Source organism: Galleria mellonella, unplaced genomic scaffold (assembly GCF_026898425.1).
Source record: "Galleria mellonella isolate WM207_F2 unplaced genomic scaffold, CSIRO_AGI_GalMel_v1 utg746, whole genome shotgun sequence".
NCBI lineage: Eukaryota > Metazoa > Arthropoda > Insecta > Lepidoptera > Pyralidae > Galleria > Galleria mellonella.
In genome coordinates this window covers 131,767-152,731 of record NW_026442148.1, presented here as the reverse complement: position 1 = coordinate 152,731, position 20,965 = coordinate 131,767, and the positions used below count along the sequence as shown (strand labels likewise).

The window sequence follows — 20,965 nt, the reverse complement described above, 5'->3', positions numbered from 1 at the left end:
TAAAGTTTTAAAATATTTATGACAAATTATCACTATTTTGCACTAAATTAAAATAAAAACAAAATAATAATTTTTGAGCTGGTATATTGAAGGGAACACTATATAATAATATTAATCACTACTAAAAATGTTGATAGATAGTCTCACAGGGACGCCATTGTAAAACTTGATGGTTCGCACAGTAAGGCGTCCGATGACTGAATGACGATTTGCAACAAGGAAAGGTACGCTTCACTTTATTACTATTTAGAATATAGTACTGCAAATTAGTCCCTTTCATTTGTGTATATTGTTGTAAGCATTAGTTTACTTTTAAGGTAATTAAGCGGCTCTATAGAAAAGGAACCTAAAAGTTCCGTAAGACCGTGCTAATGGCCGACCCACCACTGTTTACAATACACTGTATTGTTTAATTTGTGGAAAATTATTACCTTATCTCTTAAGGACTAATTCATAGACCTATAATTAGCTAATGGTTATTGCAATGTAAATGACGGTGTTTTTAATTGAATTTATGTTTAGTTTCAATTATTAAATTATAAAAGAAATGTTTTGACTAAACCATTCCGAAGTGAAATTTTAGTTTGGCGCGGCTACGTGGTTTTCCACAGTAAAAATATGTAGAAAATATTCATTCACGTTGTTGCGTAATTATTTTAAATAATTTCACGTTCATTAAATTGTTATTTCGCCACTACATATTTATATTTAGTTCTTGCTCGATTTAAAATGTTTCCAATTAAAACTGAAAATATTCACTTTTTGCAAGCTCACAATATTAGAATATCAGAGCGTAAGTTATCATCATATTTTTTATTCTATCACAATTTATTGTAATAAATATTTATTAGGTATGTTTTAATTCAGTGTTGAGATCGTTGTGACCTTAGGTCGTGGTTAAGTTGTTTACTAATTAGTAAAAGTTCGAAACTTACTTTTTTTCAAAATTTGCGACTAGGTAGGAAACTTCCTGGTAATAGAAAACATCGTTAACAGGCAGCAAAATAATTAGTTAGTATATTTAAAAAAAATGCTTATGACTAATTCCAAAAGGGGTAGTCAGGAGCATTTCACACAATAACTCTATTTATTTATTTATTTGATGTAGTCCGAAAACATTGGACGTTGTTTTTGCTGAGATTAATTTTGAATACAAAGTGGCACAAGACTAGTCTATTGTTGGCATAATTATTACCGTTAGAATAAAATCCCTCGTTTTACAGTGTAGTTTAGGGATTACAAAATTTTCTTAGTATGTTAAGCTTAATATGGGTCACAATATAGGCTATAGAAAGATTAAAAAATTACGCCAAAAAAGGTCATTTTTATTTTTTTTTATTTGCCAATTATTGCCAAGTTGACTACTAAGTAGAATAATGTACGAATGTGTTTGTTCAACAAATAAAACCAATTCGGTGAAACTGTTATTTTAATTTCAAAATTAAACTATGTAACCGATTTTGTTAAAACTTCTGTAGGGCCAATCTTATAAGAGTATCGTTTTAGATAAAAAAAAAAAATCAAATCGGTTTACAGCTAACGTATAGGTATAAGGTAACAAAAATTAAAATATATACATACGAATTGAAGTCCTTTCTGCATATGCACTAATAGATATTTTTTTTGATGGGTGAAAATGGTATGGTAACCCCGCCTGCGCTAACGGTATACGCTAAGGAAGCACCAGTGAAAGGTGATAGATGAGAATGAAAACAGGCCAGTTAGCCCATCATGATTAATTCATCAGGAATTATCCATGATAGTTTCCAGGGGGAACCGCGGAGGTCGACCTGGCTGGGTGTATTGCTAGCAATGAGATTCTTAGTCTCCATTACTAACAATCCCATTCCCCCTTAATAGATATATTACAAATACTTAAATGAGCTAATTAAAATGCAATTAATAAATTCGAGTATATTCCATAATGCGAGTAATTTGTGCTTAATAGCTTTATAATTATTTATACTTACTGATGACATTATAGTAAAATTAATGTATTTCGTAAATGACTTAGCGTCATGCCCCGGTTTCGCACGAATGCAAAGTAACACGTGTTATTTATTGTTTTAGGCAATAAGTTTATATATGAGCATAGGGGGGAGAAGGGATTGTTAGTAATTCAGCTTAATAATCCTCATTTCTAGCAATATACCCTATCAGGTCGACCTCCACGCGGTTTCTCCTGGAGACCGTCGTGATTTATTTATTGTCGAATTTGTCATGATGGTCTAACTGACCTGACTGGGGGGAAGGGATTGTTAGTAATGGGGAGGTAAGTCCCCATCGCTATCAATATACTTTATCAGGTCGACTTTCACGCGGTTCCCCCTGGAAACTATCGTGACTAATTTATCATTAAATTCGTCACGATGGGCTAACTGAGCTGCATTTTCATCCTCATCTATCACTTCTCACTGGTACTCCGCCAGCGTATACCGATAGCACAGGCAGGGTTACCATTTTCACCTATTAAAAAAAAACGGTGGTTGAGGTTTCTTTTTTGATGGGTGAAGATGGAATGGTAACCCCGCCTGCGCTAACGGGATACACAGGCGGAGCACCAGTGAAGGGTGATCGATGAGAATGAAAACAGGCCAGTTAGCCCATCATGATGAATCCATCAGAAATTAACCATGATAGTTTCCAGGGGGAACCGCGAGGAGGTCGACCTGGTTGGGTATATTGCTAGCAATGGGACTCTCAGTCTCCATCACTAACAAAAAGACAGGGTGCTTGAGGTACACACGTGCACAAACAAAAGAACGAATTTGCTAGAATCTTTCATTTTTAGAACAATGCCGACGGTCTATGTAAATACGGGCTAGACAATGGAACAACGGATTGGCAAAGAGAGAAACGCGCACAGCTGCGGTTTTTATTAACGTCGGCACCTTTGAAAGTATCTGAAGACAGTGTTTGAAGTTGCCGAAATTTATTTATTTATTTATTGTTTACTGTTCCGTACCTCTAAAGGGAATAAAGGAACCCTTATAGGATCACTTCGTTGTCCGTCCGTTCGTCTGACAATACCCTTTTTCTTAGGAACGCGTGAAGGTATCACGTTGAAATTAATATCATAAACTCTGGCTTGTAATCTCTTAAAGCAGTGAAAAAGTCATGCTTCGAAAGCAATTAAAAGATACGATCGTTTATGTTCCATTTAAATCGCATATTTTGACATTCGCAAAGGGGATCAAAACCTATAGGGTACTTCCCGTTGACCTTGAATCATTAAATTTGGCAAGAAGCAATGTCATGTAGCACAGGTAAGGGAATAAATCCGAAAACAGGAAATTTGTAGTTTTAAAAAAAAATTATAACTTTTTACGTTTTTTGCCGGAACCCTCGTTATGCGAGTGCGACTCGCATTTGACCGGCTCTTTTTATACAAATTAGAATGGCAAACAAGCTGATGGCCCGCCTGATGGATGGTGGTAACCGTTGCCTATAGACTTGAACAGTACCTATATGTATATTTATAACGTCATATTGGGGTCGTTATTTACACGTGGACTTTTTAATTCTCCCGATATGGTTATTGCTATCAATGGGACTTAATCACCATCACTAACAACCTCTTTCCCATAAGACAAGCTGTAAACCATTGTTCAAAAAACATAACTTACTGACTTTACCTTGTATGTACATTTACGAAATATGTGTTTTTTTTTAATGGGTGAAAATGGCATGGGTATCCCGTCTGCGCCATTGGTATGCACTGGCGGGGTACCAGTGAGAGGTGATAGGTGAGGCTGAAAAGGCAGGTCAGTTAGCTCATCGTGACGAATTCAACGATAAATTAATTACGATAGTTTCCAGGGGGAACCGCGTGGAGGTCGACCTGATAGGGTGTATTGATAGCAAATACAACTTAGAATGGCAAACAAGCTGATGGCCCACTTGATGGAAAGTGATAACCGTCGCCTATACACATGAGCAGTACCATGGACATAACAGTACACACACATACTGTTCTGCCCATGATACACCCCATGCGTTGCCATTCCTGAGGACTCAGGTGTTATTCCTCTGTACCCAGTAAATTACTAACAATCTCTTCCCCCTATACGTTTCAGTTAAGCCGTCATCCGTCCCAAGCATGTCACAGCAGCCCAAGAAAATGATCCACCTACCAAAGGTGAGGATGCTGAGCCGCGGCGGCCGTACATCATCAGGCCTGAGGGTTACACACGTGAAGTCCATTAAGCCTCCAGACCCTGAGCTGGTGAAGAAGAGTGAGGAAGACAAACTTAGAGCACAGGTGAATATGATCGTAATACGTCATACTCGTGAACGGGTGTTGTTAATAATTTGCCTGAAGATGTCTTGTTTTAAAACACGTGCCGCAAAAACGTGCACGAGTAGAATGGCAGTCGAAGATTGATAGCTAAAATGGAAGGTTATGGAACTTCTGCAGTCGCACACATATTAATGGTAGTGTAATTACCAGAGGGAGACTTTCTACAAAAGTCGATTGCTTGGGTACCTCTGTCCCATTCGTGTTTCAACCGTGAAGCAGCTGTGTTTGCATGGCTGTGTTTCGGTTTGAAGGGTGGGATATGGCGTGAATTTACTGGGTACAGAGGAGTAACACCTGAGTCCTCAGGAATGGCAACGCATAGGGGGTATATTGGGCGAAACAATATACTCTGTTATGTCCATGGTACTGCTCATGTCTATAGGTGACGGTTACCACTTTCCATCAGGTGGACCGTCAGGTTGTTTGCCATTCTAAGTTGTATAAAAAAATAAATAAAATAATAACTAACGAATAACCAGGCTTAGTTTCTGTTTTATCTTATTTTTTCTGTCATCAAATTACGCGCTTGTACAGTCACACCACGGCGTGGAGCAATCTACGTCGAAACGTCGGCAATAAACAAGCAAGGCCCTCTAGATAAGTTGGCAAGCGAATTCGTCGATGGAATCGACATCGGTAGCGAGTCTGTGAGTTGGAATGAGACATCCGGCGTTGCTATCTCATTCTCTCGAATATCTCACGAACTAGCTAGCGATGTCGATTCAATAGACGAATTCACTTGCCATTTTGTCTAGAGAGCCAGGTAAGTAGGTACTATGTACCTGCAAAAATATTTCATCGCATTGAGTCCCGATAGTGTTTAATTTTTTTTTAATGGATGATGATGGAATGGGATGATAGGTGAGAATGAAAAGGCATGTCAGTTAGCCCATCGTGATGAATACACATGGAGTTCAGCACGATAGTTTCCAGGAAGGACCACGTGGAGGTCGACCTGACTGGATATACCCTATATTGCTAGCAATGGATTTGGCAACCCGTATTACTTACAATTCCAATTCAACTCTGAATTGTTTATTTTTACAATCGATGGACTTTATCCCCATGTTGATTCCATATTTATTTTACATCGATTAAATGTCATGTCCTAGTAAAAAGAATTATCAAAATCGGTTTAGAACTGATAACATCATCGTAGCTCTTTGAAAAAATCCTACTTTTTAAACATTTGGTGGTGTAGTGGATTGAACACACTACCTCAATTTCCGATGGTCGCAGGTTCGATTCTCGCACATTAGAAAAATTTTTACTATATGCCTGTCAAGACAGACAGAGACACTCAGACGACTTCTATACCAAGTCTCCCTTTGATAAATACTTCTAGATGGTTTTTTTATTGGGTATACGCTGCCGAGGCATCAGTGAGGGATGATAGGTGAGAATGAAAAGGCAGGTTAGTTAGCCCATCGTGACGAATTCCACTAGAATTAACCACGATGGTTTCCAGAGGGAACCGCGTGGAGGTCTACCTAATAGGGTGTATTACTAGCCATGGGTCAATTAGACCCCATTACTAACAATCCCTTTCCCCATACTGCTAGAAGGTTACACTGTGCCTCTCTTTTTTCGCAGCTGCAGAAAGAGATCGTGTCGCGTTCGAAGTCGTGCGCGTTCAAAGGTTACGAATGCACCCTGCCAGTGATATCGGGCAGGCAGTATTGCTACCGTCATATACTGCGCGATCCCACGGCGCCGTACCGCCAGTGTGCCCACACGTCCAACAGTGGGGACAGGTGCCAGATGCCCGCCCCCAGCGAGAATAGAGACCATCGGGATCAGGGGTAAGATTTATTGGACTCTATCCACATGTGTGTACCATAAAAAAAAGGACTTCAACTGTGACAAAACTAGTTAATTTGGTCTAGAAATTAAATTAAAGGCCGCCCTAGACGGATTTATGTCGACCAAATAGGCGACGTGCTGAAGAAGGGCCAAATTAAAAGTACCCGTAACCGACGAGCGTGTATGAAAAGATTGATGAATGTGCAGGAAGCGAAAGAGGTCTGTTTGAATCGAAGCATTTGGCGTTCCATTGTTTCTGCCTACCCTAATGGGAGACAGGCGTGACAGATATGTATGTATGTATGTAAATTAAATTACTAAACCGATTTTGATAAAAATTCTATGTGACCAATCTGTAAGTATATTCTTTGAGAAAAAAAAATTCCAAATCGGTTTAGAATTGAAACGGATTTGTATTAAAAAAAATTCTTACTGAATGCAAATGTCTAAAGGTGTATTTTTAAGGATGATTTAAAAAAAATATCTATAATGTAAGTTATTGCATAGTAACTATTCATTTATTATAGTACTAGCGGCCTGTCCCGGCGTCGCACGGGTGGACATTTTTATATTTTAAAAAGTGGCCATTAAGGCTGCACACGCGACGGAAGCTTAAAAATGGAGTAACTTCTCCCGTTTTCCCAACATTTCCCTTCACTGCTCTGCTCCTATTGATCGTAGCGTGATGAAAAGTATACTATAACCTGCTCGGGAGTATGAAGAATAATTGTACCAAGTTTCGTTAAAATCCATCGAGCAGTTTTTGTTTCTATAACGAACATACAGACGACAGACAAAAATTTTACTGATTGCATTTTTGGCATCAGTATCGATCACTAATCACCGCCTGATAGTTATTTTGGAAATATATTTCATGTACAGAATTGACCTCTCCACAGATTTATTATAGGTATAGATTATTTCTCCATACTTTACAAAATAAACTTTTCAATATTAATGAATTTGTTTTTGTGTTTTGGTGCTTACTAGTATACTCTGTTATGTCCATGGTACTGCTCATGTCTATAGGCGATGGTTACCACTTTCTTGTCAGGTGGGCCGTCAACTTGTTTGCCATTCTAAGTTGTATAAAAAAATGCCCCCCCCCCCCATGGGTAAAAGTCTCCATTATATTCCACCTATTTCGATCCACAGCAATATCTGTTATAATATTCTATCTGTTCTCCTTTAACTAAAGGTTGTCTGTAAGAGATTGCCCTAGCGATAAGATCGCCTTTTGTACCTTTATGTGTATATTTCAATCTGTATTTCACTTGAATTATTCACTTGTCATTGTATATTTTTATTTATGGTGCAATAAAGAGTTAAATAAATAAATAAATAATAATAAATATCCATTCAATTATTTCCTGCCACTGTTATGATTTCGTTAACTTTTTCTTTGTCTTCTAACGCATCTTTTACATGTAGCCATTTTGTTATTTGATGTATCCATTCATATTTGTATTTAATTTTAACTAACGATAAATTGTCATATATATTTTGTTATCATAAATATATATATTTATTTTATTGTTATTTATTTAAACTTTGATGCACAGTGGAACTATGTACATATGGTGTACTTAACACCGAACGGTGTTCTCAACCAGTCAACCATTGGGCGAACAGAGAAATAAGTAGGCGGTGCATTATTGAATAGAGGAGAAATAAAGCAATACTTGGTATATTCATATATTATAAACATATAATTAGACTAATATAAACATACACATAATATGTCAAATAAATAAATATATTATCATACATAAATAAATACATAAATATTAGTATAACAAATAATTAACTGTATTAGAAGAGCAAATGAAACGATCTATGACTCAAAACAGAGTAACCAGCAAGATTCAGTTTGTAAAAATATACTTACAGATTGATCCCGTAGAAATTTTATCAAAATCGGTTCAGTAATTTAGTTTTTAAATGAAAATAACAGGTTTTTGTAATAATTGTTGTTACAAGTATATAGTAGATATAATATTTTTTTTATATGCACCTTAGAATGTCAAACAATTTGATGGCCCACCTAATGCGAAGTGTAAACTGTCGCCGATAGACTGGAATAGAACATGGCAAAATATATAACAATTCTCACAGTACCCTACATGCTTTGCCATTCCTGTAGATTAAGATGTTATGTCTCCGTACCCTGTAATCTCAGTGCCACATTCCAGCATTCAAGCCAAATTCCAAAAGTGTAAAGTTGAAAGTGGTAAACGTCGCCTGTAGACATGGACAGACAGCACCATGGCCATAACAGAGTATAATGTTTCGCCCATAATATTTGTGAGCAACAAGCTATATATTATTTAAAAAAACCTACTAATATTATGATATATATATTCTTTACTGCACTAAAACATACAGTAACAACACGTTAATAACAATGTAAGCAAAGGCGAACTTATCTCTAAAAGAGATCTCTTCCAGTCAACCTAACACAGTTGATGATGTTACCTGAGGTATAAAAATTTGCCTATTAAATTTTTTTATGTTAAAAAACTAATTTATATTTTATGTACTTGTGTAAAGCCAGGATGGCTTGCTTATATATATATATATATATATACAAAATCAAAGTAGTTAACGAGCCTTTACATCGTTATTTTTTTAAATTTACTGCAGGGTTTGGTAAATTGTTATCTTTTGAGAAGAGCCGATAAGAAACTTAAATATATAGTCATTTAAATAAATATATGTGTACTGATTTTATATATATATTTAAATCACTATGTCGAAAATTTCATAGTCATTAAAAAGCCCGTGTATTATCGTCTATTGGCGACGGTTACCACTTTCCACCAGGTGGGCCGTCAACTTGATTTCCATTCTAAGTTGTATAAAGAGAAAAAAGTACAGGCATTTTTATGACTATGTAACTTGAATTTGAATGACAAACGTGCGTGGTGTTAGTCGATCGACTAATATCAATAATTCAAGTATTTGTTTAGTGTGTAATAGGCTTTGTTCAATAAGTGCTCTCTGATAACAATTTTAAATTTATTAAAAGGTGGAACTAAATATCCTTCGGTAGCGTATGTATAGTATAGTATAGTATGTTTGTGGTGTATGCAGGTTGTGCTACGAGCACGCGTGGGCGGCGCTGCGGGCACGACAACGTGCCGCCGCCGCGCCGCCGCCCGTGCCCACCGCCGAGACGCTGCTGCACCACCTGCACCACTACGTCAGGTGCGCCACCACACACTACCCCACCCATTACACTACACTACACACTATACACTACACTACACATCACACTACACATTACACTACACCACATCACACTACACTAAATCACATTACGCTACCCATTACACTACCCATTACACTACATCACATCACGCTACACCGCATCACACTACACCACTTCACACTACACTACACACCACACATTACACTACACACCATACACTACACTACATACCGGGGGGTAAGGGATGGTTAGTAATGCGGACTACCAGTCCTATTGCTTGCAATATACGCTATCAGGTCGACCTCCACGTAGTTCCCTCTGGAAACCATCGTGCTGAATTCCAGGTGTGTTCATCACGGTGGGCTAACTGACTTGCCTTTTCATGTTCACCTATCATTCCTCACTGGTGCCCCGCTAGCGTATACCGTTAGCGCAGGCGGGGTTACTATTCCATTATCATCCATAAAAAGTAACTACACTACATATCACACTACACACCACACTACACATCACACGACATGAGGGAAGGAAGAATTATTAGTAATTAGACTTCCCATTGCTTTTGCCAATCCCATTGCTAGCAATATACTCTATCAGGTTGACCTCCACATGATTCTTCCTGAAAACCATCGTGTTTGATTTATTTTTGGATTCGTCACGATGGGCTGACTGACCTGCTTCATTGTCACCTATCATCTCTCACTGGTGCTTCGCCAGCGTATACCAATAACGCAGGCGGGGTGCCATTCCATTATCACCCATTAAAATAATTTATACCATTCCCCCCCTCCAATGTTTACGTCAGTATGTGTGAACATATACAAACGTAGTGCTCTGTGAGGAAACGTCTTTAGTATTAGGCATAGGTAATACGAATTCCACTATGATTAACCACGACGTTTTCCAGGTGGAACCGCGTGGAGGTCGAACTGACGAGGGTATTGCTAGCAATAGATCAATTAAACCCCATTACTAGCATTCCCTTTCCCCCTAGGATGTCATAGTGACGTGGACAATCTGAAATGTAACATAATGCTTGCAGGCCGGAGCGAGTTCGCACGACGTCTTGCGCGTCCGCGGTGTCTGTGGTGAGCGACCCGTCGGACACCGAGCCGCTCGCGCCAGCTCCCCTCGACCCGTTCAGTAAGTATTTATCATCACCATTTTTTTTTTGATGGGTGAAAATGGTATGGTAACCCCGCCTGCGCTAACGGGATACGCTGGCGGAGCACCAGTGAAGGGTGATAGATGAGAATGAAAACAGGCCAGTTAGCCCATCATGATGAATTCATCAGGAATTAACCATGATAGTTTCCAGGGGGAACCGCGAGGAGGTCGACCTGGTTGGGTATATTGCTAGCAATGGGATTCTCAGTCTCCATTACTAACAATCCCTTTCCCCCAAGTCTATCATCACCATATTTTTTAACCGATGATAATGGTAATATGAATGAACATAATGAATGGTAACCCCGCCTGCGCTATTGGTATACGCTGTCTGGGTACCAGCGAAGAATGGTAGGTGAGGATGAAAAGGCAGCCCAGTTAACCCATCGTGGCAAATTCAATTCGATTAAATTAGTTACGATTGTTTCTAAGGGAAACCGTGTGGAGGTCGAGCTGATATTGATAGCAATGGGGACTAACGTCCCCATTACTAATAATCCCTTCCCCCCATTATCATCATATTAGTCGTTAATTGTACACTGCTGAACATAGACTTCCCCCATAAAGGGGACGGTTTTGCCAGTAGTTGCCATGCTTGGCAGGCGGGTTGGCAACCGCCGTTGTGCTTTGGTGATGTGTTAAGAGGGACGCTGCTGCCTATCTCTTGTCCTCCCGTAGTCGCATCTAACGACACCCATAAGAAAGGACACCACTTTCCAATCAGGTGGGCCGTCAGTTTGTTTGCCATTTTAAGTTGTATAAAAAAAAATTATTAACCTATTTATTTACTATTATTAAATTGCAATTCCAGAGCAAATCGACGCGACCTCAGTGAATGCGTCATACTCGGCGGCGATTATGGATTACGCGAGCTGTAGCGACAGCGACTGTGACAGCGTGACGCTGGGCCCGGGCGGGGACTGCCGCGGGGGGTACGACGAGGAACTCTCGGATGCCGAGGACGCCCCCTGCGAGGACCAGCCGCTATGGTGAGAATACTGTCCACTGCTGAACATAAGCTTTCTCCATTAAGGGAGTTTTGTCAGTAGTTGCCATGCTTGGCAAGCGGGTTGGCAACCGTAGTTAGACTTTTAGAGGTGTTTTAACAGGGATGCTGCTGTCCACCCCTCTATCATTAAGCTCCGTTAGTCGCCTCTTACGAAACCTACGGGAAAGAATAGTGGCCTATTTTATTCCGGGACTACATGGCTAGCTCAAATTCTCACTAGAAGGGGCAAAGGGATTGTTAGTAATGGAGACCTAATGAATTCATCATGATGGGCTAACTGGCCTGTTGTCATTCTCATCTATCACCCTTCACTGGAGCTCCGCCAGCGTGTCCCGTTAGCGCAGGCGGGGTTACCATTTTCACCCATCAAAAAAAAAAGTCACTAGATTCAAAACCTCTGTTAAGTTTTTTTTATACAACTTAGAATGGCAAACAAGCTAACGGCCCACCTGATGGAAAGTGGTAACCGTCGCCTCTAAACATGAGCAGTACCATGGACATAACAGAGTATACTATTTCGCCCATGATACCTCCCATGTAATGCCATTCCTGAGGACTCAGATGTTGTTCCTCTGTGCCCTGTAAATTCACTACTAACTCCTCTTATCTTTCTAGTACTATTTTCCTGTGATCTTTCACCTTCATTCCTTATGTATCTTTATATATATATATATATATATATATATATATATATATATATATATATTTGTTTATATATGTACATACATACATACATATCTGTCATGCCTGTCTCCCATTAGCGTAGGCAGAAACAATGAACGCCAAATGCTTGGATTCAAACAAACTTCTTTATATATGTGTTTATATATATAATAGTGTGCCATCTACCCTTTGTCTTTTCTCAATGTCCTCTACCCGAAGATTGTTAGGGAGAGATTGTTTAGCAATAAGACCACCTTTTTTTTATCACTTTTATTAAAATTTACTGTATTTATTATTTTTAATTAGTGCAATAATGTAAATATAGTACATTACTGCAGTGGCCAGCAACTAAGGCATTGATGGACGAACGTACAAATGTGGGCCGAGGCGTAGCCGAGGCACACATACGTGAGTCCATCAATGCCTAGTTGTGGCCAAGGTTTGTATAGTACTTTTCTCAAACAATGCGCGGAAATCAAAATCACAATTTTACTTTTTAAGTTCAATGACGAATAATGAACAATAATCATTTTTCACGCGCCATAATGTTCCTTTGTTTTTTTTTTTCAATAAACAGCTTTCTATTTGCAAGCCAATTCGAAATTTAAATAAAACTTTTTATTAGTTACCTCCTTGGTAGCCATGTTTCGAAGTAAAAGGTCATTCCATTTTTAAATTACAGGATAGATATGAGTTTACATAGTAATTTATCTGGCCGCAAAACACGACAGATATGAATTTTCATAAAACTTTTGCCGGCCGCTGCCCGCATGTATCAGGCCAGTACGGCAATTTTGACTTATCTCGAAGAAGATTGTCAAAATAATACTCACATTTCCAAGCATGTTTGAGAAAAATAAATAAATGTCTGTTATAATTATTTTCAAGGCGAGCGGGAGTGTTCACAGCGGAGGAAGCGGTTTCCGAAGCGAAAAACGCCCTCAAGTCGTTACAAGCGGCGTACATCCGCCAGATGGGGCGGCTGCGCACGCTGCTGCAGACGGCGAGGCTGCAGTACCTGAGGTCGCTGAAAGCTGAGAAGGAACAGTATTGTGAGTCAATAAGTTAATATTAATTGTGTGGTACGCCTTCGCCAACTGATGAGGAGAGAATTAAGAAATTTTTATCCAGCCGCCATTTATCTATTCGCCTTTTCGAAATAATCTCTTTAGACAAATCGCATCGTTTAACAGTAAACAAAGTAATTGAATGTAAATCGAGTTAGTATGATTTTACACAATATTATATTACAACTTCTTGGAAGCATATTCAGAAAAATAACATAGAGGTATTTAATTTAATTATGAATTTTTCTTCTTACCAGAGTGCTTTTTTTTTATACAACTTAGAATGGCAAACAAGCTGACGGCCCACCTGATAGAAAGTGGTAACCGTTGCCTATAGACATGAGCAGTACCATGGACATAACAGAGTATACTGTTTCGCCCATGATACCCCCCAAGCGTCGCCATTCCTGTGGATTCGGGTGTTATTCCTCTGTATCCTGTAAACTCACGCCATATCCCACCCTTCAAACCGAAACACAGCCATGCAAACACAACTGCTTTACAGTTGAAACACGAATGGGACAGAGGTACCCAAGCAATCGACTTTTGTACATTCTCCCTCTAGTACTACCCAGGGGTTTTGTGGACACTATATATATATATATATATATATATATATATATATATATATATATATATATATACACATACTTCACTAGTGCTCCGCCAGCGTATCCCGTTAGCGCGGGCGGGGCTATCATACCATTTTCACCTATCAAAAAGAAAAGTCCTTGGTGACTATCATGAGGTTTTAATTTTTTTGACAATGGAAAGCTAACTCCGCTCGCAATATCAGTATACACCGACGGAGCAACAGTGAAGTGTGATAGGTGAGACTGAAAGCAGGTTTGTTAGCCCATCGTGAGGAATACATCTGGAATTCAGCACGATGGTTTTCAGGTGGTGGTTCAGGGCCCATGGAGGTCGACCTGGTTGGGTATATTGCAAATTATATGGTCTCCATTACTAACAATCCCTTCCTCTCCTAATGGAAACATTAGAAATTGGATATTATCAATTCATTGTAGTTAGAATACAGGATTACAGGTAAAGGCAGAGTAATGAATGGGAACCAGAGGCAACAACTACACTTTAAAATACTCTGACATATGTTGCCATAATAGATGCAGTGTTGTAACCACTGAAAAATTAAAATGTCCAACAGACTGTATTAAAAATGAGCAAACTGTTTTTTACAGGTAGTATAAACGCACAGGCCCGCAGCGGTCCTCTATCCATCCGTGAGAGGCGGCAACTCCGCAAACTGAAGGCGTACGCCGGCTACCATAGAAAACATGGCGTCGAGGCACTACTGGCGAGAAAGTTGCATCAGAAACGGAAGGTTAAATTAATGGTTTTTACTGGAATACTAGCTGTATCCCACGGGTTTCTCCGTGTAAATCCTTACTAATATTATATATAATATGTATGTAAAAGTGTGTTTGTTTGTTTGTTACCTTATAGCGCCTTAACGGCTTAACCAACCAATTAGCACTGTGAAAATTGGTATACACGTATTACTGTGGTTTGAAGGGTGGGATATGGCGTGAATTTACAGGGTACAGAGGAATAACACCTGAGTCCTCAGGAATGGCAACGCATGGGGGGTATCATGAGCGAAACAGTATACTCTGTTATGTCCATGGTACTGCTCATGTCTATAGGCGACGGTTACCACTTTCCATCAGGTGGGCCGTCAGCTTGTTTGCCATTCTAAGTTGTATAAAAAAAATTATATGGATGAAGATGAATGTAGGCTACTTTTTATACCGATCACGCGAAAGAAGTCGCGGGTAAAAGTTACTTCAAATCCATTCAGCTGTTAAATTGTGCGTGAGTAACAGACATATAAAAATCTTTTTGAAAATAAAATACGGCCTATGTTATTCACTAATTATGTACCTTGCTATAGGTGTAGGAATTTAAAAAAAATAATACATTTAAATCATCATCATCATCACCATCTCAGCCATTATCCGTCCACTGCTAAACAGAAGTGGATTGGCAACCGCAGTCAGGCTTTAGAGATGTTTTAAGAGGGACGCTGCTGCCCATCCCTCGCCCTCCCTTAGTCATCTCTTACGACACCCGCGGGAAAGGAAGGGATGGCCTATTCTATGCCAAGACTAGGCCGCAATCTTTCCCCTTTATAATTATAAATTTAGTATTATGTAATATGAAATATTGTGCGTGACAGGGCGGCGAGACGGTAGACCGCGGCGGGCGCGTGTGTACATTTGTGGAAGACGGCATCAAGTGCAGCGGCCGCGCCCTGCCTGCCGCGCGGCACTGCGCCCACCACGTGCTGCGGGACAACAAGCAGGTCAGCGGGGGCTTTACTGCAAAGGGGGCGACGGGCACGTCAGTGGGGGCTATACTGTGCAGGGGGCAACGGGTGGTCAGCGGGGGCTATACTGTGCAGGGGGCGACGGGCACGTTAGCGGGGACTGTATTGTGCAGGGGGCGACGAGCAGGTCAGCGGGGGCTGTACTGTTTAATGGGTGAAAATGGTATGTTAACCCCGCCTGCGCTAACGGGATACGCTGGCGGAGCACCAGTGAAGGGTGATAGATGAGAATGAAAACAGGCCAGTTAGCCCATCATGATGAATTAGTTTATAGTTTAGTTAATAGTTTCCAGGGAGAACCGAGGAGGTCGACTTGGTCGGGTATATTGCTAGCAATGGGATTCTCAGTCTCCATTACTAACAATCTGCCCCCCCCCCCGCGGGGGCTGTTCTATGCAGGGGGCGACGGGTAGATCAGCGGGGGCTGTACTGTGCAGGGGGTGACGGGTGGTCAGCGGGGGCTGTGCTGTGTAATGGAACGAGGGATACTCACTTACGATGTCGTTCCTGAGGACTTTTTTTTAATGGATGACAATGGAATGGTAACCCCGATCGCGCTAACGGTATTATACATAGATAGGTTATCGGTAAAGGGTGATAGGTGAGGATGAAAGCAGGTTAGTTGGACCATCCTGATGAATAGGCCTGGAATTCAGCACGATGGTTACCACGTAGAAGTTGACCTGGTTGGGTATATTGTTAGCAATCTTCATTACTAACAATCCCTTCTCAATTCTTGACGACTAGGATGGTTAGCCTCTGAGCATTGTAATTGCACTGCCCTGGTTCACCATTGTTTGGTTGCAGGTGTTGTTCGCTCGGTGCGGCGTATGCATCGCGGGCGTGGGAGCCTGTAACGAGCCGGTGCCGCGGCTGCCGCTGCCCATCACCACGTGCCGCTACCACGCCACGCCGCCCGCCTACACCGTCTTCACCCTCAAGGTATCACCGCCCATCGCCTTCGTAGCTTTACCTTTGCTAGCTCGAGAGAGTTAACTTGTTAGTAACAACGGCTTATGAAATTATGATAATGATCTATCAGAATCTACCAGAGGGAGACTTTGTACTAAAGTCGTTTGCTTGGCCACCTCTGTCCCATTCGTGTTTCAACCGTGAAGCAGTTGTGTTTGCATGGCTGTGTTTCGGTTTGAAGGTTGGGATAAGGCAGTGAATTTACAGGGTACAGAGGAATAACACCTGAGTCCTCAGGAATAGCAACGCATGGGGGGTATCATGGGCGAAACAGTATACTCTGTTATGTCCATGGTACTGCCCATGTCTATAGCCGACGGTTACCACTTTCCATCAGGTGGGCCGTCAGCTTGTTTGCCATTTTAAGTTGCATAAAAATAGTAGGATTAATAAACATGTATGGAGCCGTGTGGTCCTTACATAGAATGGGCTAACCCTTCCTTTCCCATGGCTGTTTCCAATATTTTAATTTATAATTTTAAAATAACTAGTTTTGTAACAGTTATATCGGTGTTTTTTTTTTCCATTCGAAACAAAATTTATTTGGTAATTAAATAAGGTTTTATTCATTTGTATTTTTCATTTCTCTTGTTGTTAGGTTATATTTATATTCACAAATATATGTGTTTTTAATAATATTTACAGAAAGATGAAACTGACAGCGATTCAGATACACATTCGAGCTCAGACGGCTCGCGCACTGAAGAAATGGACCAGTCGATAGAGGAGCAGGCTCCAGCCGCGGAGACTGTGACCCAGGAGGAGTATGAATGACACGCGGACTATGACATCTGTATGTCGTACGAACTCGAGTGACGTGATAATGAAGTGTGACAATGTCACAGTGGAATCAACTGTTGAATTTTATGTTTTTTCTATGTTTGCAATGTAGTCATTGCACAGTTTCGACTAGTGGTTATGATAACGAAGTGTGACAATGTCACAGTGGAATCAACTGTTGAATTTTACAACTTTTTATATGGTTGCAATGTAATCATTGCTCAGACTCGACTAGTGATTGTGATAACGAAGTATGACAATGTCACAGTGAAGTAATCGCTAAATTATTCAAGATTTAGTCTGATGCCCACCATATACTATCATCATTTAGTATACAAAATGAAGATCACTTTAAAGATATTATGGAATGTGCAAGTCGTACGGACTTGATGAGTGACAATAATGAGGTGTGACAATGTCACAGTGGAATCAACTGTTGAATTTTACTATTTTTGGTTGCAATGTAATCATTGCTCAGGCTCGATTAGTGGTTGTGATAACGAAGAGTGACAATGTCACAGTGAAGTAATCGCTAAATTATTCAAGATTTAGTCCGATGCCCATGTTGTACGGACTTGATGAGTGACAATAATGAGGTGTGACAATGTCACAGTGAAATCAAACATTCAATTACTTAAGATTTGTCTATTACGAATTTAACAACACTATTTGTTGGATAAACTTTGTTAATAACAGTGATAATATGGAATATGACAAACTCACAGTAAAATCAACTGTTATTTTGCCATGATTGCCATATGGGCTGCAAGATTCCAAAAATGAAGATGAATTTGAAGAATCTTTGTTATAGCATGTGAAATTCGTAATTTATTAGTGACAATATTAACGTGAGGTGTGACAAAGTCATACCATTGTTTATTCAAGTTTTGTCTATGGTTGCCTTGTAGTTATCCAAAAACGAAGACGAATTTAAGGACACTTTATGGCATATGTATGTCGAATTGACTTGATTAGTGACTATGTTAAAGTGTTATTACAAAGTGACAATCAGCTGTTGACTATATCCAAGTTTTTGTCTATGGTTGCCTTATTTAGTTTAAAGCTGTTGCCATATAGACTATCTTGTGTGTAATATGTGTAGGTTGTATAGAATTGAAAAGTGACAATGTTGATGCGAGATGTGACAAAGTCACAGTAAAATCAAGTGTTGAATTCTCAAATTTTTGTCTGTGCACGTCGTATATCGTCCCACCGTAAAGTTTAGCTATTACTTTTCATTCATTCAAAGGCTGACTGGAAGAAATCCCTGGGATGTTTGCCATATTCTATTCATTTATTTCTTATGAACTCATGTATCTTATAATTTAATACTTTAAAATAAAGTGTTACAAACAAACAAACAAACAATTTTATCAACCACTAAAAAGTATGTTTTAATATAGTGTTTTTTTTTATACAACTTAGAATGGCAAACAAGCTGACGGTCCACCTGATGGAAAGTGGTAACCATCGCCTATAGACACGAGCAGTGCCATGGACATAACAGAGTATACTGTTCCGCCCATGATACCCCCATGCGTTGCCATTCCTGAGGACTCAGGTGTTATTCCTCTGTACCCAGTAAATTCACGCCATATCCCACCCTTCAAACCGAAACACAGCCATGCAAACACAACTGCTTCACAGTTGAAACACGAATGGGACAGAGGTACCCAACGAACTTAACGGAAATGTGAACAAAAGAGTAATGAATCCGCCCATAAGACAGTCCACTGATGTTCAACAGTGGTATAAATAAAAAATGGATTATACATACTCATAAATTGTAACAATTTGTTATTAATTTCACTTAACCCTTAAAAGCCTGGTTTTTTAAATCAAATTAAAAAATATATAAGTGTACCCTTTACTGTGTTTACTAATAGGGAAAAATAGTAAAAAAAAAAACAAAACGATATTTTTATATATTTATTTTGAAAAAAAAAAAACATTTGGTAACATGTAAACAGCCAAATCTAATTTATAAAATTCTCGTGTCACGGTGTTTGTTACCAAACTCCTCCGAAACGGCTTTACTGATTTTTATGAAATTTTGTGTGCATATCGGGTAGGTCTGAGAATCGGCCAACATCTATTTTTCATACCCCTCAATAATAAGGGTAACCCTCCCCAAAAAAAATTTTTTTATTTCTTTAACAAATTTTTCCATTTTTATTATGATTTAGCATTGAAAAATACATACAACTTTAAATTTTCATCGTTTTACGATCAACCCCTGTATTTTAATCGCAATTTTTATATTTCGCAAAAAGTGGTAAAACAACGTTTACGGGGTCAGCTAGTATTAATATAAAATCGATTGTAGGCGCCCAATGCGATTTATAACCCCGGTATCAAGTTTGAAACTTCAGGTATTTAAGGGTTAAAGGCATAATCGACATCATCTGTCCACTGCTAAACATAGGCCTTCTTCTATAGGGGGTTATGTGAGTAGTTGCCACGCTTGGCAAGCGGGTTTACAACCGCAGTTTTGATGGGTGAAAATGGTATAATAACCCCGCCTGCGCTAACGAGATACGCTGGCAGAGCACCAGTGAAGGGTGATAGATGAGAATGAAAATAGCCCAGTAAGCCCATCATGATGAATTCACCAGGAATTAACCATAATAGTTTCCAGGGGGAACCGCGAGGAGGTCAACCTGGTTGGGTATTGCTAGCAGTGGGAGTCTCGGTCTCCATTACTAACAATCCCTTTCCGCCCTACAACCGCAGTTAGGCTTTAGTGATGTTTTAAGAAGGACGCTGCTGACCTAGCCATTAAATCCTCTTACTCACCTCTTACGACCCCCACGGGAAACGGGTGGACCATACTATATCGGGACCACACAGTTATTCTTACTTATAATTTAGAGTACTTCTGTGGTAATTTCGATTTTTTTTTTCAAGTTTTTAATCGTTATCTTTAAGAGCATATTGCTTTTTAAAAAGCCAGCAGCACACCTGCAATGCCGTTGGTGTTGCGGGTGATTATGGGCGGCAGTAATTACCATCAGGTGAGCCGCATGCTCGTTTGCCCCCTGTGTTGTAATAGAAACCTTTTTAATCGACTTCAAAAATCAGCCTCTTAATTTGATTTCTTATTCCTTAAGGTCTCTTCAACAAACCACAGTCGTTTCGTATTTCATGCCAATTAAATTAATAAAAGCTTTAAGCTTTGCTTACGGCATTCCATGATGTGGACAAGCTTGCTTGTCATTCTAGATTGTATAAAAAAATACGCAAATGGCGCAATAAAAATCATGCACAATGAAGTAAATACACTCATTTGTGTAAATTATTTTCGTTGTAACTATAATTTGAGTTGTTCTAAAAAATAAATGTATTTAAAATGCATTTGGAGTTTTTATTTTTTAGTAGCTACCTAGCCTAGTTCAGGAGAAGTATGTCAGACTTTTTTATATATATACTTCGTCTTGTTAAATACAAACACAACAGAGGGGGGGGGAGTTATTTTTTTTATGGATGATAATGGAATGGTAACCCCACCCGCGATATCGGTATATACCGACGGGGCACCAGTGAAGAATGATAGGTGAGGATGAAGTAGGTCAGTTAGCTCAAACTCCATTGCTAACAATCCTTTTCCCCCCTGGGGAGTTGATGTTAGTTATAAGATCTAATAGAC

The 20,965-nt window shown here is 39.5% G+C and overlaps 1 protein-coding gene across 2 annotated transcripts; it reads left to right on the top strand.

The window, feature by feature from the left end:
- The first annotated feature begins 85 nt into the window (after positions 1 to 85).
- Positions 86 to 20,673, top strand: LOC113515261 (KAT8 regulatory NSL complex subunit 2). 2 transcript variants are annotated; one of them, XM_052901129.1, is made up of 11 exons: positions 86 to 224; positions 4,077 to 4,261; positions 5,894 to 6,102; positions 9,197 to 9,310; positions 10,357 to 10,457; positions 11,293 to 11,470; positions 13,042 to 13,205; positions 14,420 to 14,562; positions 15,418 to 15,543; positions 16,375 to 16,509; positions 17,185 to 20,673. In XM_052901129.1, exons 2-11 carry the CDS (start codon positions 4,100 to 4,102, stop codon positions 17,311 to 17,313), a joined length of 1,461 nt encoding a protein of 486 aa, XP_052757089.1. In that variant the 5' UTR covers positions 86 to 224; positions 4,077 to 4,099; the 3' UTR covers positions 17,314 to 20,673. The 2 variants fall into 2 exon arrangements, with proteins under 2 accessions (XP_052757089.1, XP_052757088.1); XM_052901128.1 differs by lacking the exon at positions 86 to 224 and adding an exon at positions 530 to 793.
- Positions 20,674 to 20,965: the final 292 nt, after the last annotated feature.

Coding starts and splice junctions, on each gene's coding strand:
- LOC113515261 (XM_052901128.1), top strand. CDS start 730: ATGTTTCCAATTAAAACTGAAAATATTCACTTTTTGCAAGCTCACAAT. Junction 13,206..14,419: donor AGCTGAGAAGGAACAGTATT/GTGAGTCAATAA, acceptor TGTTTTTTACAG/GTAGTATAAACGCACAGGCC. Junction 14,563..15,417: donor AGTTGCATCAGAAACGGAAG/GTTAAATTAATG, acceptor TGTGCGTGACAG/GGCGGCGAGACGGTAGACCG.